General features: G+C 45.4%; 1 protein-coding gene across 1 annotated transcript in view; it reads left to right on the top strand.

Moving 5' to 3' along the window:
* Nucleotides 1-18777, top strand: part of DENND6B (DENN domain containing 6B) — a 367826-nt gene that overhangs the window by 249297 nt on the left and 99752 nt on the right. The window contains exon 13 of the mRNA XM_069229420.1: nucleotides 7781-7846. Coding sequence (XP_069085521.1) covers nucleotides 7781-7846 — 66 coding nt within the window. The remainder of the gene's footprint in view (nucleotides 1-7780; nucleotides 7847-18777) is intronic.

Raw genomic sequence — 18777 nt, 5'->3', positions numbered from 1 at the left:
TACTGGTGACCCAGAAAGACTCAAGTTAAAGCTATTTTTGATCCCCTTAGATCCACTGTGAGGCAACGCGGCCCCTTGGTGACTCCAGCTGGTGTGGTCTCCTTTTTTGAAGAACCTGCAGAGCCATCCTGATGTTGTGAGTCCTTTGGCCCATTGTTCGGAGTAGGTGATTCCTAGCAAATGGACTGCCTGAGTCCTCTTCAGAACATGTTGTTACTTGCCTCTCAGTTCACAGGCGAAAGGGATATGTCTAATGATACTTAATGCCATCCTCTCTCAGATTCTTAGTGACCATGTGAAATTCTGCTCCCCCCTTGTAGTCAGAATGAATAAAAAATGACATCCAGTAATTCAGGTCTTAGTGGTGTAGCGCTACTTCAGAATGGAATATATCAGTATCTCTGAGATTGCCTTCAATCTGGAAATTGGTTGACTCACCTGGATATTGGAGGAAGCTGGCTCTCTATAACTTGTACTAAAATGAAGAACACTGTGCAGCGAGTCCGGTGGATCCCCAAAGATGTGCAGAGGCAGAAATAGATAGGTCTTGGGCTGTATTTTTGGTAATGTGGGCAAGCAGCTAGGCTTATCAGGGAGTCGTGTTAAGCATTTGTTGTACTCACAGAGGCAATAAATAAGACACACACTCAAAGAATAAATCCAAGACCAGTTTAGAAAAATAACAGTTGATTTTATAAATGCTTCGAACCAAAGAACTTCATTATAAGGTAAGCGGTTTTCAAATTAAAAATACATTGCTATTTCAAAAATCGTCAGTTTTCTGTTTTTTCCGTGTTAGCCTATGGAAGGAAAACAAGAATGCAGTTTCTCAGATAAGTACACAACTTACAACCACAGGCTTCAGGGTTTCAGGCTAGCCCCGGGCAAAGTTTAGGTTGGTACCAAGTGTGCACCCACAGCGGCACAGGGGCGGCTGGGTGCCAAGGTCGAAGTCTGAGTTGGTGTCAAATGTTAGTCAATGGAGACTGAAGGGGGGGACTGAAGATGTGGTGCTCCAAGGTGTGAGAGCTTGACCATTCACCTGAAAAGCAGGTTGTCTGCAGGGGCGATGACAGTTCCCCCATCCTCCGAGGACACCTCTCAGCACTGTCGATCTTAACAGGGGAGTCCCGGAAGGTGTCCCCAAAGGAAGGGGGATTTGGATGACACAGAGAGAGACATACTCCTGCCTGGTCCAGCAGGGCCCCTACTCTTGAGGGTGCATGTGATCAGTGTCACTGCGTTGTTGAGTCATCCGCTCCTATATGGGAAAGGAACAGGTATGAGTGACATGCTGCCCACTAAGCAACTAATGCTCACGCACTCACTCAGACCCCCAGTTAATCACTTGTCACTCAGCTGGCTTTCTTGTACTTTCTCTCGACTTAAAAGTGCTGGCAGGAATGCACCACTATTGCCTGGGACCACTCGTTATGTTCTTTCACACATTAAACATGTAGCTTAACCAAAACTCAACAAACAGGAATATTGTCTTCCCCCAAGCAAATATGCATAAGCACTGGTTGAACAATAAAGCTCCGAAGACTTTCAAAACATGATTGCGTCCATGTTCTTTTTTTATGACTATCACTGACATTGAGTATGGATCAACGCTGAAAATGGTTTGTAGGAATTTGTGATTTTGTTAGTAACAGGTGGCACACAAACATTAATGAGGGCTGTATTCTTAGAACACGGTTTTAGGTGTGTCATATTCTTTCACAGGGCACAAGTTAAAGACAACAAGCGATTGGATAAGACTAAGAATTAAAATAATCGAGGCTAACAGTCTTTCAGGCATTTTTGCTAACCACCTTGAATGTCTCTCTTTCTTAAATGAAAGTTACTAAAGTATTATTTGAAAATACATGAAGTATTAGTTCAAAAGCATTCACACCACTGTGAGTGTCTTTTATTTTGTCACTTAGCTTTACTATAAGAAGTACTGGATCCTGGTTGCCAAGCAACAGTGAGAAAGCCTTGGGGAATTCTCTTCTGGGCTGGCTCTCCACCTCAGCTCAGCCTAGTCCGTACCCTGGTTGCCTGGCAACAGTGAAGAAGCTTGGAGGATTTGGCTGACACTCTTGACCCCAGCTCAGCAGAAACAGGAAACCAAGCCAAGCACTGCCTGACCTGTGAGGCTATTTATAGTCTCTCTTGGAAGAAAAACCTGTAGCACATGGCAAACAGAAGAGCAGGAGGGTGTTGCCTAGCAACCAGGAAAGCGCTGTCTAGAAACGTGCAGAGGCTCAGGTGTTAACAAACCAGCCTCATGGAAGCAGAATAAAAAAGCCTAGGCAGTGGCAACTGTGCAGTTAACCACATTTATTATTTAATGTAACATGATTGAGCTAGCACCCCTGGGGTAGCTGTCTGCATACAATACAAGAACTAGATATAGACAAGGGAATCACAACACCAGATAAGTACAGGCTGTGTCAGAAGTCGGTCTCTGGGGATTGAGGCAATCACCAGGAGGCAGCACCAAACTTACACCCTCAGCAGCACATGGGGCGACCAGGTGTAGTGTGCCAACAAAGCGTTGGGCACCCAATGCCATTCAATGGAGACAGGAAATATATGCTGCAGTGCTGCTTACAGGTGAGTAGAGAGGAGTCGGGGTTGGATCTCCTGGGCTTTAAGGAAGGACAAGAGGGGGGGCCACAAGGGAACTCCAAACTTACACCCTCAGCAGCAAAGGGACAGCTGGGTGCTGAGCGCCAGGCTCCTAATGTTAGTCAATGCAGGAGATATCTTTCAGAAACAGTCTGCAGGCTGTGGCCAGGGGGCCAGGAGGCCAGGAGAAGTCAACCACAGCTACCATGATAAGTTAAGATGCGCGGGGTCATAGGGACACCAACGGTCTAGCTCCCAAGGCCCTGGGGCTCCGGGTGCATGGGTGTCTTTTAGCATCTGAAACAGCTTACTGGACAGGTTGCAGTCAGGGTGAGCCCTTGGATTTAGGCTGCAGGTGTTGCTGTGGAGTCCGGCAGGGGTCAGCCCCTGATGGACTTCTGGGTCAGTAGCACTGGGGAACCTTCACTGAACGAGTGGGCCACTTGTACTCGGGCCATGGGCGTTAGGTGTAGAGGTAGTTCCAGGCAGCAGTTTCCAGGTTCCTCAGACAGACTTCTGTCTTTGGAGATGTTTTCTTTTTTTACAGGTCCGCTGTGCACAGGAGTTCTTGTTCTTTATTGAAGGCAGGCAGTCCTCTCAAGGCTTTGGAGGTCACTGGGTTGCAGGACAGTCGTCTGGGCACAGGTTTTCTATGAAGGTTGCAGACAGGCCAGCAGGGCTGGGGACAAGTCAGTTGGTGTCTTCAGTCCTTTCTGCTGGGCAACTTTGGTTTTTGTCCAGCTCTTCTTAGGTTGACAGGAAACTGATTCTAGGATTCATGGGTGCCACCTAAATATTGAATTTAGGGGCATTACAGGGAGTGCCAGGTGATAGCCAATGAGCTACTTACCTTTAGGGTGACTACACATTGCATATGACCACTTCTTTTGTGAGGTGGGCACAGCCCTAACTCTATTGGCCTTGTTCCTTCCACACAAGATGGAAGAATTTACAAAGTAGTGTCCACTTCAGCTCGTCCACCTTAGGAGGAGTGCCCACTTCATGCCAGTCCCACCCCTGATTTAACTATTTTTCCTGCCTTTGCTGCAGCCAAAAGTGGGGTCAGAACAGGGGGGTTGGGCATCTCCACCATATGGAAAGACCTGGGTCGCATTACAAAGGCGGCAAGGCCTTTGAAGCTCCGCACCCTTGAATGTCCATCCTGCTTTGGAGAGGAGGTAACACCTCTACCCAGTGAAGGCTTTTGTCTCTGGGCCTCAAGAGCACTGACTATCACCGTTGCAGTCCAGAAATGTGTATGTGGTAGCTGAACTGACCAGGACTTGTCAGTCAACACACTAGTAGCTGGTAGGTTTTCATGGGCATCTCTAAGGTGCCCTCTGTGTGCATTTGTTTTATAAAACCATCACTGGGGTCAGTGAGGGTTTATTATTCTGAGATGCTTGATACTAAACATCCCAGGATTCAGAGAAGCCATCATGTAGCTGGGGAACTCGTAATGACCAGTACTTTAAAATGGCTTCCATGTACACTTACTATGTCTTAGAATCGAGAGACACATAGCAGGGGCATATCTGCTCATGCAGGTATGTCCTCACATGTAATGTAATGCACAGTCTGCCTTGGGGCTGTAAGGCCTCCTGGAGGGGTGACTTACATATATCGCAGTGTTTAGGGGACATGGCACACAGACTGTGTGTGCCATGTTGTGTTTTCAATTTTGGGAGCACTTGTCACGCAGCCTGCAATGGCAGTCTGCATAAGGTTGGCGCTGGGTCCCTCAGAGTGGCACAAGCTGTGCTGTAGCTCTGAGGGGCCTCTCTAGTACACATGCCCTAGGTACCATGGGTACCATTTACTAGTGACTTGTAGAGGGCTGAGGGGCATTGTCACCAGGGTCCAAGTGTCTTTGTTGTAGGGAAAGAACACTGCCACTGGGGACCTGGTTAGCAGGAACCCAGTGCAACTCAGTCGAAGTTGCATCCAAAACGAGGCAAAGTGGGGGGGTCCTGCAACCAGTACCCATCTCCCTACAGATACCAACAATACTTATCTTTCCATACCTATTTACCATATCACCCATTCCCTCAGATCAGATGGCAAGATGTAACTTACCAGTTAACTGCTCTACCTTTTGGTCTGTTTGCACCCTGGTGTTTCACCAAGCTGTTAAAACCCTAATTGGCACATCTAAGATCCTAGGGAACCAGTTCATAAATGTATCTGGATTTTCCTTCATCACCTAGCGAGAATTGGTCTCCTGCAAAGCTCTACAGTCAAAAGTAGACGACTTTGGTGACTACAACACCTCAGTGCTTGGAATGGAAGAGCGATCTTCAAATCCGTGAAGAGATCAGTCTGAACATACATAGTTTGGAACTTCATGGAAGTTCCACTGCAGTTGAAATTTTCATAAAAGAACACACTTGCTGCTCAGTAATTGGTTGAATTGACTATTTGAGAACAGTAGAGTGTATCAATCACCAGGGAAGTACTCGTTCACAAATATTAGCTACTGTCTGCAGACATTTGTGCGAGTTTTGTCTTGTTTAGGTTTCGGTGATGGCAGAGTATCTTCCTGGTCACTTCAAACTAATAGCAGACCGGAATTATCTTTATATGAAGAATTACATCAATTGGAAACAACACCCTCCATTCTTCAAAGAATGCATTTTTTTCTGAGGTCAAATTACAATAGATCTTTTTGCCTCCAACCATTTATTTTAGTTGGAGGCCAGATCTGCTAGGTCTGACAGTGGATGTGTTTCTACATCTTTGGAATGTAGAGCTTCTCTACTCTTTGCCTCCATTTCTCAAGATTTCTCGGTGTCTAACCAAAGTCAGAAGAGAATTGTCCTCCATAGTAATAACTCCCTTTTGGCTGTCACATATGTGGTTTCTGGACCTTCTACTATTGCCAGAAGTTCACTGCCTTTTTCCAAAAGTCTGTTATCTATTTTTTAGTCACCTCAGCTAAACACACAGCCTAATCCTGTCGGTCATCCACAGTTAATGGTGTCTAAAATATTAGACTTATCTACTTTACAGAGTCTTTTGAAAGAGTCTATCAGACTTCTCATTTGTCCTTCACTCCTGGGACATATAGGGTGTACGGGTCAGCATGGTCTACCTGGTGTTTAGAATAAAGAACCAAGCCCTTTTTGGCAGATGTCTCTCTGATCTCTAACTTTCTAAATTTTGTTATCTCGTCAGGTAAGCAATATACCCTTAGAGCCCGCTGTAGCAGGCTATACTGGCCACTAAAGGCCCGCTTCACCGTTTAAGGCCCAAGTTGAAGGCGAGGGACTTTAACAAGGGAGCAGGACTTGAATTGCCGGTATAGTCCAGCTACAAAGGGCTATATGGCTTTTAGAACATTCTGCCACTAGAGGGCACAATGTTCTAATTAATAAACAAAGTCCTCACGGAGCCCGAGGGGATTTCGTGAGGTCTTTGTTTACAGCTGTTGCTGTGACCAAAGAACATTGAAATGTTGACGCTCCAGGCTTTTACCAGCCAGTAAAAGCCCAGAACACTCCATTGTCTCAAATGGAGCTCCCACAGAAGTCAACTACTCCAATACACCACATGTACATAAATGCCAAATCAGTTGATGAACATCCCATAATTTGTACACTCCTTTGACGTATCAATATGAGTACACCTTCATTTCTGAAATACTCCTTTTTATGGGTGTGTGAATATTGTTTTCGAATTTTTAAATAAGTGGCCAGGTAATTATTAACTATTGCTAACCTACTACTGCTATACTAGCTATGTTTGAGATCATTTAAAAGGATTTCAGATGTTAAAGCTTTGGTCCTGACGGTTAGGCAGTATACTGCCAATAAGGCCTTTTTCTCTATTTCTAGAAGAACAAAAACCGTGACCTCTTCTTTGGAGTATATTTCCTTTCATCTTGAACCAAAACTCTGTACGATTCATTGTTTGAAAGGGTCTGCAATTGGGTACAGCTGCTGTCAGGCCCTTGTTGTCCCTTAAAGCAAATACCCCAGACTCCACTGTGACTCTAGCAAATTGGGATAAATGAGTCCTGTCCCAAACTGGGATTGATATCTCTCATTGTGAAGAACATTCCTCTATGGAATGCCTCGAGGCCATTCGAAACAAGTTCTAGATTGGAGGGTATCTTGAGAGTAGCAGATTGGGCTTTGTCTTGTACATTCAAATCTTGTGTATTTTGCTGTAATTATTATGCTTTGAACTCATGTAATTGGAGCCTCCGGCCTTGACCTTAAATGTAGATTTTCCAGGTGTTAATGGTAGAAAGTGTTCACCTTGGAGGCGAGACTCACACCACCCGTGTACGTTTATAAGCACATGCATGTATTAAATACAAATGTAATTTATAATAGTTCAGTTAATTTTAAAACTTTTTCCATTATTTTCCTGCATTTGTAGATGCCTTGTATTCTGTAACCTTTTCTAATATTAAACTTCCTTTAACTTAATTTCACTGGTTCTTTTCAGTTATCCAAGCCACACTTCCTCAATCTGGACCGTAAACCTACAGAAGTTAGAGTGGATTGTGTTTGTCTTGGTGATAGCCTTATTCATCTATTTCGCTTTCTTCTCCATACTTTTACAAATATAACACACTTTGTTCGCTTTAAGAAAAAGAAAGGATTACCACTTCGCATCCATTACATAACCGTTGTTTGAAACCTTAAGTGTTCATTCTTTGGTTCGAACTCTCAGCCTTATGGGATGTGTAGTTGTTTAATGTAGTCATTTACACCCTGTTGGTTTAAGTTGTTTTTTTGCTGGCTGCTATTAGAGTAAAGTGAGAAAGTATCTCATTACACTCGCCTCCCTGACTTTAATCACATTAAAAATTTCCATCAGCACTTGGAAAATCCACATGCTTCTATAAGCCTATAATGCTTCTATAGAGTGGTATTTTATTTGCACTCTTCCGATTGCAGTTATTTATTAAAACTACTTACAACAATATCAACATCTAAGTCACTGTAGGATGAAAGAAGCTCTGTCCTGTTTTTCACCTATATCTTACCTTGGAAACAGTTTAAAATATGTCCTCGCTTTGAAAAATCATAGGTCAGAACAAGACAGGTTGCTTTAAATATTTGTTTTATACTTAAAAATAGTTAATTAGAAGTTGTTAACATTTTATAATTTTTAATTTGTGATTTCTTTTTTTTTTTTTTTTTTTTTTACACAGGTGATTTGCCTAAGCAAGTTAAACTGAAGAAACTGATTAAGCTAAAAACACTGGACACAAAACCAGGTAATATATCTTCTTTCTTTTAGGGGGTCTGCTCTCAACCAGCAAATGGCCATATGAACTGTTTTTCAATCTGATAATAGGTCCTTTGACAGTGGCTGATCCTTGTCCGTCGTCGACTGACTATGTGCATTCATGCCAACTATTGGTTTATTCGGAAAGTAGTTGGGTTTTATGATTCCTGGTAAAGAAAAAAACATTTTCACCCTGTAATCAATGGTCTATTTTTTCAGTGGCTATTGCATCTGCTTAGGCACTGAAAATATGTCTTTTCACAACCATGTGCTTCTTTCTTTCTTTGTTTGTCCTCATCTCCTAGTAGTGTGTCATGGGCTTCAGACCGTACATGATGTCGTCATCTTGTTGAGTTGCTGCTATGCCGCTCACCTAATTAATTTAAAATTGCTTGTGAGTGGTTGAATGATACTGGTAATTATTGATGAATGGTTACGCCCATTATCCAGTGAATTTTAACTTGGACATGATTGTGTGCAGCAGGGCTTGTTCTCCATATGGGAGGCACTTTAGCATATTCCTGCAACCTGAGACATGTTTACTTAATTGTCATATTTTCATAATGTCAGAGGTCATTGAATGATAATATATTCTACAGTCATATGACATTTTTGCATACATTTAGGGCACGCCCTCCTGATAGGAGGCAAGGATGGATTTTAAATAAAAATCAAGCTTTGAGTGTCTGTAATTTCCCTGTAGTTCCCACAAAGTAGGATTAATACATGCACCATCACATCATGATCTCATATTTACTCCAGTATTGGAACTTTCATAGATTCACATGCTTGAATACTTCCCCGTCGTCGAGATGGGAGTCCCCGGTGGAATATACAAACTAGGCCTGAAGATGTTCATACACAATACATGGACTAGGCCTCAATAGAATAACCTATCATAGTCATTTTGTAAAATAGACCCAAACTCAAATTTGAACCAATCAGATTGCCTCAACTCTTATAACCTCCTGTGAGGAGCTGCCTTCCCTCAGATTTTCCACCGCACGTTGTGCTGAGGAGTCTCCTTTGAGCTCTGCTTAATATTTTCTCTCAGAACATCTACAACTTCAGTTCTAGGACATTTCCTTTCTTCTCTGGTGCTTCAAACTGGCTGACATGTCAGAGACACCAAGGAAAGGCCTTTTTAGATCCTGTGCCTCTTGTTTGAAGAAAAGATGATATGTGGATGATCCACATGAGGAATGCATTTACTGCCTATATCCCAGCCACAAAACAAAGGACTGCACAATATGTAGAAACGTTTCTACAAAGACCTTAAGGGACAGAGAGGGTCGCCTGCTCTTGTGGCTTCAGAGACATAAGACTGGACACTCAACCTCTGTTGAGGACAGTGCCTCCTCCTCTATTTCTGCTCCTAAATCACCTGTGAAGAGAAAACAGGAAGGCTTGGATATTCAGGAGCCACCTAAGAAAATGGTGCAAAAACCAGCAGGGGCATCTTCTAGGAGTCAAAGCTCTCCACAGAGGAAAAAAGCAGGCATAGAAACCATTAAAAAAACAGTTAAAAAGACTGCTTCTGAACCGGCTACTCCACCTCCTAAAAGTTCTCCACAAGTTTAAGAAACCAAATTCAGCACCGTCGATGGCGCCATCGTTGACGGTACTCTCGTCGACAACTGTTTCATCAGTGATGCTGGTTATAGTCACTCTTTCAATGTCGACGGCAGCGGCTGCAGGATTCTCGCCAACGATGCTTCTGACGATTCCTCAGTCAACATCGCTCCCATTGACCACGCCGTCGACGATGTTTACAGTGACGACGATATCGTCAACATCCCCGCCAACGACAACTGGTTTCTTATCATTGACTTGTTTCCAGCAAAGCGGCAACGTCCATCAACATTGACATTGTATCAATCTGCGGAGCATACTCCTCTCAAGAGGCTCTCCAAGACTCATTTGACACCGTCTGTCACATCACCAAGCAAGGTGTCAAGGCTTTTGCCATCTAGGTTTTTAGATGGTGACGAGGACTCCGATCACGACGCATTGTTTGGAGTGGCTAGGAGTCCTTACCAGTTGCTTGTTAAATGTCTGGAGTACTCTGATGATGACTCCTATTATGGTCAGCATTATTATGATCCAGTCCCACAGCAAGTAATGGTGTGCTTGCCGTCTGGTGGTGTTTCCGACCTACAGGCCATGCTGGCAGATTATAGAGAGCACTTCCATCCTCAGTCAGCGAAGGATCCCACACCAGTAGTGATGCACCATGTACTCCAGTACCTCTGCCAGTTCTTCCTGCTGTGCTGCAAATTCCTCCTCAAGCTCCACAGAGTCCTCAAGTCCAAGCCTCTTCAGACGAAGCGGCTGAGGAAGAAGTTCTTTCAGACCAGGATGAATGGGATGATTATGTACTTCCAGCACCCCCTTCACCGGAGCCAACGGCAGTTGAATCCCCTCCAGAGGATATTGGTTCTTTTCACAACTTGTTAGAAAAAGCGGCTGCGCAGTTTAAGCTGCAAATGCCATCCACACAGCAGGACTGTGTTTTATATTACTTTAAGGAGCCACATAGGAAATTGGTCAGAGCAATCCCTATCATTGACCATGCATGGAATCAGGGTTTCAGAATTATGAGGAATCCAGCGATAGTGCTAGCGGTATTACCAAAGCTGGACAAAAAATATAAAGCGACAGAGGACGCCCCTGCTTGTCTGGTGGGTCATCCAAAACCTGATTCAGTGGTTTCTCAGGCTGCCCAGTGACGCACCAGAAATCCTTCAGCACCTCTATCTGCACCTCTGGACAAAGACGGAAGGCGCTTCAACAACATTGGTAAGAGGTTTTCTTCTACATCTGTCATTGTGGTCCGTGCCGCAAATTCCCTGGCGCTCCTATGCAGATATGACAGGCAGCTGTGGTCGGACGTCTTGCATTCTGTCGATCTTCCAGATTCCAGCAAGTCGGAAGCAAGAAAGATCCTCATGGAGGGTCAGCGCATGTCTGCAGAGGTGATTGACTGTGCTCTGGACATTGCCGCTATGGGGTTTCGGCTACTGGCTGGTTCAGCCGTCCTAAGGCGTCAAGGGTGGATTAAGGCCACAAATTTTAGACTGGATGTCCAAACCAAGATCCTGGACCTCCCTTACGATGGGCAAGACCTGTTTGGTAAGCATGTGGACGATGCCCTTCAAGCAATCAAAACAGATATGGATACTGCCAGGTCTTTAGGGTAATTGCAGTATAAGCGCACACCTTTTCGAGGAGCCAGGGGTAGAGGACACTCTTCCTTTCGAGGTGGCTACCAATCATTGATACCCAACCTATTCCTCCCAGTACCAATCTTCCAGACCCCAATACCACCAGAGGCAACCTCTGACGGTGGCATACAACAGACCTCCTCCTAGAGGGAAGTCTGGTAGACAATCTAAGGACGCCTCACGCAGGCTATGACAACCTCCAGGGGCCGACTACCTCTCCTTCTTTGACACATTACCTGCAATGTTGGCATCAAATAACAAATGACAAGTGGGTTCTGGACATAATAACTTATGGTCATCTGCTAGAGTTCACTTGCATGCCCCCGAGACTCCGCCTTCCCGGGAACGTCAACAACATCTACATCTTCTCCTTCTGGAACTAAATATCATGTTATCCAAAGGGGCGATAGAGGTACTCCCTTCTTAGCAAAAAGGAAGCGGTTTCTATTCTCGTGTCTTCCTCATCAGAAAGAAGTCTTGTTTGTGGAGACCTACCCTGGATCTGAGGCAGCTCAACAAATATCTCAAGAAGCAATCCTTCTGCATGGTGTCATTGAAGAATGTCTTGCAACTTCTCAACAGAGGGGATTTCATGGCTTCCCTAGATCTGCAGGATGCCTACTTCCACATACCCATTCACCCAAAGCACAGAAAATTCTTAAGCATTCATGGTAGCCGGCTGGTACTTTCAATTCAAAGTGCTACCCTTCGGACTCCAATCCACTCCCCGGATTTTCACAAAATGCTTAGCTCCTGTTGCAGCATATCTGAGGCGTTTCAAACACCAGATATTCCCATATCTGGACGACTGGTTGCTAAAGGCTCCAGACATCTGCACCCTATGCCACTCTCTCAAGACCACGTTATGCCTCTTCCATCAACTAGGTGTCACTCTCAGCAGAGACAAGTCCCATCTTCAGCCTACCAGAAGAACAGTCTTCCTGGGAGCTATACTGGACACGACTCAATTAAAGGCATTCTCAGTGGAGGAACGTCAACTCAAGCTGCTTACCCTAGTGGATACAATTCGAAGAAGAAAGTTTCTTTCAGTTCGAAAGTTCAAATCATTACTGGGGATGATGTCCTCCTGTATCAATCTAGTTCCCCATTGTCTCCTTCGGATGCGCCCTCTTCAGGAAGAGCTCGACAAACAGTGGACACAGATGCAAGGTTCCTTCGGGGACATCATACAGATAACAGGAAGGATTATCGACTCCCTCCATTGGTGGTCAACACTGGCAAACATCTCCAAGGGTCTATAATTCTTAGCTCAGGTCCCTCCGTTTACGATTACAACGGATGCTTCGATGGAGGGATGGGGTGCATGCCTTCAGGATCTTCAAGTGAGCGGCAGTTGGTCCCCCTCTCATGCTACTCTTCACATCAACCTCCTCAAGCTCAGAGTGGTTTACCTGGCATTGCAGGCTTTTCTGCTAAGAATCCGAGGCTCATTGGTGCTTGTCCGGATGGACAATACAACCACCATGCACAACATCAACAAACAAGGAGGAACTCGGTCTCATTTGCTGTCCACAGAAGCTCAAACCATTTGGACCTGGTGCATTCAACATTCAGTGTACATACGAGCAGAACAACTTCCGGGAGTGAGCAACACCACAGCAGACTCACTAAGCAGGCTCAGCACATCTTCCCACGAGTGGGAGCTGAATCGGAGAACGCTGGACGCAATATTTCTCAGGTGGGGAAAACCAAATCTGAACCTCTTTGCAACGTCACATATGCGAAATGCCGGTTTTATGCAAGCTGGCATCACCATCCAGGGTCGGGGGGAAATGCCCTTTCGATAGCATGGTCAGGGATTTATGCTTAAGCTTTTCCTCCGATACCTCTTCTTTTGCTGGTAATCAGTAAGATCAATCGGGAGGGACCCTGCCAGATAATCCTAATTGCTCCAGCCTGGCCACGTCAACTGTACACAGTACTTCTGTTGCTGTCTTCGTGTCCTCCCATCAGGTTAGAACCTATACCGGAGCTACTAACCATCAGCCAGGGCCAAGTGAGGCATCCGGTCTCTCAGATTATGTGCATGGCTCCTGAGTTCAATGAGTTCAGACATCTGAATATTCCGTTGACTGTCAAACCCTTTTAGCTAAAGCACGTGCTGATAGCACTAGTAAAACGTCCAAATTAAAATGGAAACGGTTTTGTTTATGGTGTGCCCCAAATAGCATTCATCGGTTTACATCCGCTACAGAGCAGGTTTTACCGTATCTTCATCTGGCGCAGCCTAGTCTTGCGCATGCGTCCATTAAAGTTCACCTAGCTGCCATCTCCAGATATAGACGGCTATCTGAAGGATCATCCCTCTGGTCTCATCGGCTTATCAAGCAGTTCATGAAAGAGTTGTTCCGATCTTTTCCTCCAGTCAAAGCACCGCCTCCAGCTTGGCAGCTAAATACAGTCCTGGGTCAACTAATGAAGGAACCATTCGAACCCATTCATAAGTCTGACATTAAGTATCTCACCTGGAAGGTAGCGCTCCTCTTTGCTCTAACATCTGTTCGTAGAGTAAGCGAGATCCAAGCATTTACCATCCAGGAACCCTTCATGAGGTTTGTGGACGATAAAGCCATCCTGCGGACAAGCCCTAAGTTTATCCCCCAAAGTGCCGTCAGACTTCCACTATTAATGAACCAGTAGTGCTAAAGACTTTCTTTCCATGGCCTCAGGCTGGGGCAGAAAGATCGCGGCATTCCTTGGATGTCAAAGGATGCCTTACATTTTATCTGCAGCGAACATCTTCGATCCGGAAGTCAAATCTACTATTTGTGCCATTTAGTACGCCCAGAAGAGGGTATCCTGTTACTAAACAGACTATTTCTAGATGGATCTCAAGCGCAATAGCTTTTTGCCATCAGAAGGCAGGTCGACCCCTGGACGCCAGAGTTCGTGCACATTATACCAGGGAGGTATCTACATCCTGTGCGCTCTTCTCTGGGGTATCACTACCAGACATCTGTTGAGCAGCCACGTGGAGAACAACTTGCGCCTTCACAAAGTATTACTGCCTGGATGCTGAGACGCTCCGAGATGCAACGGTGGGTCAAGCAGTCCTTAGACATTTGTTCCGATAAGGTGAGCTGTTTGTTTTCCCACCATCCGCTTTTGATATAATAGCACATTTGTTCACTATTAACGTACCTCTCATGCATATTCATTTATGTTTCAGAAGGTTCACTTCTGTCGCTTTGCATTTATCTGTATAATGCTAATGATATCTTCTGGTGAAATGAACAGTGTTTGTCAGTACAGAAAATGTGTTAGTTACTGCTTGCTATTCTTATTCAAGCATGTGAATCTATGATAGTTCCAATACTCGAGTAAGAAATAAGTTACTTACCTGTAACTGTAGGTTCGGTGGCATGTGTTGCTGCAGATACACATGCTGTGCATAGTCCGCCGTCTGGTGTTGGGTCGGAGTGTTACAAGTTGTTTTTCTTCGAAGAAGTCTTTTCGAGTCACGAGACCGAGGGACTCCTCCCACTTCGGTTCCATTGCGCATGGGCGTCGACTCCATCTTAGATTGTTTTTTTTCTGCCATCGGGTTCGGACGTGTTCCTTTTCGCTCCGTGTTTCAGGTCGGAAAGTTAGTCAGAATCAACGGAAAATTCGTCGGTATTGTTTCGTTCGGTATCGGGATAGTTAGGGCAAATCGACACCGAGCCTTAAAGAGCTCCGGTAACCCTTCGGGGTATTTTCGATCCCCCATCGGGGCCTGGTCGGCCCGACCGCGTGCAACATCGAGACTGATGGAACGGACCCCGTTCCGATTCTGTCCTAAATGCCACAGTAAATATCCTGATACAGACCAACATTTGGTCTGTAACTTGTGCCTGTCCCCCGAGCACAAGGAAGAGTCGTGTGAGGCCTGTCGCGCGTTTCGGGCGAGAAAAACTCTCAGGGACCGAAGAGCCAGAAGGTTGCAGATGGCTTCCACGCCGACAGGACAACAAGGGTTCGAGGAGGAGGAAGAAGAAGAAACTTTCTCCATCCGCGATTCGGATTCCGAAGAATTCGACGTCGACGAGCAACCAACCGTGAGTAAGACGTCGAAAAAAAGATCACACGAGAAAACAGACAAAGCCCAGGGGACGCCACTGCCAACAGGCCATGGCATAACCCATAAAGTAGGTGACCGTCCATCGGCACCGAAAAAGGGCGAGCTGGTGCCGAAGTCGTCCGACTCAGGTCGAGACACAGGCACGCAACACTCTCGGGACCGAGAGAGTGGTGCAGAAAAGGCTCGACACCGAGATAGCGGCACCGAAGCTACTCGACACAGAGACAGCGGCACCGAAGCTGCTCGGCACAGAGATAGCGGCACCGAAGATGGTCGGCACCGAGAGGCCAAGACACCGAAAAAGAGAAAGATCTCGTCGGAGCCGAAAACAACTAAAGACACGGTTTCGGTGCCAAAACACCCGGCAACCGAACCAAAAACCAGTTCCTACTCAGAGGAACAATCACTTTCCTCCCAACTAAAAAGACACAGATTTGAGGAGGAATTACAAACTACAGAGGTAGATCACACGCAACAGCGGATCTTTATCCAAAGGGGTACAGGGAAAATCAGCACTCTTCCCCCAATCAGAAGGAAAAGGAAGCTTGACTTCCAGCAACAAGACAAGCCACCACAAGCAAAGGTGGTAAAGAGGGCAACTCCACCACCCTCTCCACCCCAGTCAACTCATGTATCACCGGCACAGACTCCATCACCAGCTCATACCACCATGAGCCAGGATGATCAGGCAGCATGGGACCTCTATGATGCTCCAGTATCGGACAATAGCCCAGAGTCGTACCCAACTAAACCCTCACCACCTGAGGACAGTACAGCATATGCACAGGTGGTAGCTAGGGCAGCCGAATTTCATAATGTATCTCTACATTCGGAGCCTATTGAGGATGACTTCCTCTTTAACACCCTGTCCTACACCCACAGCCATTATCAAAGCCTTCCCATGCTCCCGGGAATGCTAAGGCACGCTAAACAGATTTTCAAGGAGCCTGTTAAAAGCAGAGCAATAACTCCAAGGGTGGAGAAAAAATACAACGCACCGCCCACAGACCCTGCTTTTATTACATCACAACTGACACCAGATTCAGTAGTCGTAGGAGCAGCTCATAAAAGAGCCAACTCGCAGACATCAGGCGACGCACCACCTCCGGACAAGGAGAGCCGCAAGTTTGATGCAGCTGGGAAAAGGGTTGCGGCACAAGCTGCAAATCAGTGGCGCATCGCCAACTCACAAGCACTCCTAGCGCGATACGACAGGGCCCATTGGGACGAGATGCAACATCTCATCGAGCACCTCCCCAAAGAATTCCAGAAACGAGCAAAACAAGTGGTTGAAGAGGGGCAAAATATCTCCAACAACCAAATACGTTCTTCTATGGATGCAGCAGATACAGCTGCAAGAACAATAAATACTGCTGTGACAACAAGGAGGCACGCATGGCTGCGCACATCTGGCTTCAAACCTGAGATACAACAGGCAGTGCTCAATATGCCGTTCAATGAACAGCAATTGTTTGGCCCAGAAGTGGACACTGCAATTGAAAAATTGAAGAAGGACACTGACACAGCCAAAGCCATGGGCGCACTCTATTCCCCGCAGGGCAGAGGCACATTTGGCACATTTCGCAAAACAACTTTCAGAGGAGGGTTTCGAGGTCAAGCCACAGAAGCCAGCACCTCACAAACAAGACCACCTACCTACCAGGGACAATATCAAAGGGGTGGCTTTCGAGGCCAATACAGAGGGGGCCAATTCCCAAGAAACCGGGGAAAGTTTCAGGGTCCCAAAACCCCTCAAAATAAACAGTGACTCACAAGTCACACAACACCAGTGGGGGGGAGACTAAGCCAGTTCCACAAATCATGGGAGGAAATAACAACAGACACTTGGGTCTTAGCAATTATCCAACATGGTTATTGCATAGAATTTCTCCAACTCCCTCCAAACGTCCCACCGAAAACACACAATATGTCAAAACAGCATATAGACCTTCTAGGACTAGAAGTTCAAGCATTACTGCAAAAAGACGCAATAGAATTAGTACCAAAAACACAAAAGAACACAGGAGTTTACTCACTGTACTTTCTAATACCGAAAAAGGACAAAAGTCTGAGACCAATATTGGATCTCAGAACACTAAACACCTACATCAAATCAGACCACTTTCACATGGTCACGTTACAAGACGTAATACCACAACTGAAACAGCAAGACTACATGACAACGTTAGATCTAAAAGACGCGTATTTCCATATACCGAAACATCCCTCGCACAGGAAATACCGAAGGTTCGTATTCAAAGGAATACATTACCAATTCAAAGTGTTGCCATTCGGAATAACAACAGCACCAAGAGTCTTTACAAAATGTCTAGCAGTAGTAGCTGCACATATCAGGAGGCAGCAAATACACGTGTTCCCGTACCTAGACGATTGGTTAATCAAAACCAACTCGCTAACAAAGTGTTCACACCACACAGATTATGTTATACAAACCCTTTACAAACTGGGTTTCTCCATCAACTATGCAAAGTCACACCTTTTGCCGTGTCAAACACAGCAATACTTAGGAGCGACAATCAACACAACAAAAGGGATAGCCACTCCAAGTCCACAAAGGGTTCAAAATTTTCACAAGGTGATACAAGCTATGTATCCAACACAAAAGATACACGCAAAGATGGTATTAAAACTCCTAGGCATGATGTCCTCATGCATAGCCATTGTCCGAAACGCAAGATTGCACATGCGGCCCTTACAACAGTGCCTAGCATCACAATGGTCACCTGCACAGGGTCAACTTCTAGATCTGGTGTTGATAGACAGCCAAACATACATCTAGCTTCTATGGTGGAACAGTACAAATTTAAACAAAGGGCGGCCTTTCCAAGACCCAGTGCCACAATACGTGATAACAACAGATGCTTCCATGACAGGGTGGGGAGCACACCTCAATCAACACAGCATCAAAGGACAATGGGACGTACATCAAAGAAAGTTTCATATAAATCACCTAGAATTGCTAGCAGTATTTCTAGCGTTGAAAGCATTCCAACCAATGATAACCCACAAATACATTCTTGTCAAAACAGACAACATGACGACAATGTATTATTTAAACAAACAGGGGGGAACACACTCGACACAGTTGTGTCTCCTAACACACAAAATATGGCATTGGGCAATTCACAACCACATTCGCCTAATAGCACAGTTTATTCCAGGGATCCAGAACCAGCTAGCAGACAATCTCTCTCGGGATCACCAACAGGTCCACGAATGGGAAATTCACCCCCAAATCCTGAACACTTACTTCCAAATTTGGGGAACACCTCAAATAGATCTATTTGCAACAAAAGAAAACGCAAAATGCCAAAACTTTGCATCCAGGTACCCACACCGGCAATCTCAAGGCAATGCTCTATGGATGAATTGGTCAGGGATATTTGCGTACGCTTTTCCCCCTCTCCCTCTCCTTCCATATCTAGTAAACAGATTGAGTCAAAACAAACTCAAACTCATACTAATAGCACCAACATGGGCAAGACAACCTTGGTATACCACACTACTAGACCTGTCAGTAGTACCTCATGTCAAACTACCCAACAGGCCCGATCTGTTAACACAACACAAACAACAGATCAGGCATCCAAACCC

The sequence above is a fragment of the Pleurodeles waltl genome, chromosome 4_1 (assembly GCF_031143425.1).
Source record: "Pleurodeles waltl isolate 20211129_DDA chromosome 4_1, aPleWal1.hap1.20221129, whole genome shotgun sequence".
Classification (NCBI taxonomy): Eukaryota; Metazoa; Chordata; class Amphibia; order Caudata; family Salamandridae; genus Pleurodeles; species Pleurodeles waltl.
Note: the sequence above shows the minus strand (reverse complement) of the source record. Positions and strands in the feature narration are given on the sequence as shown.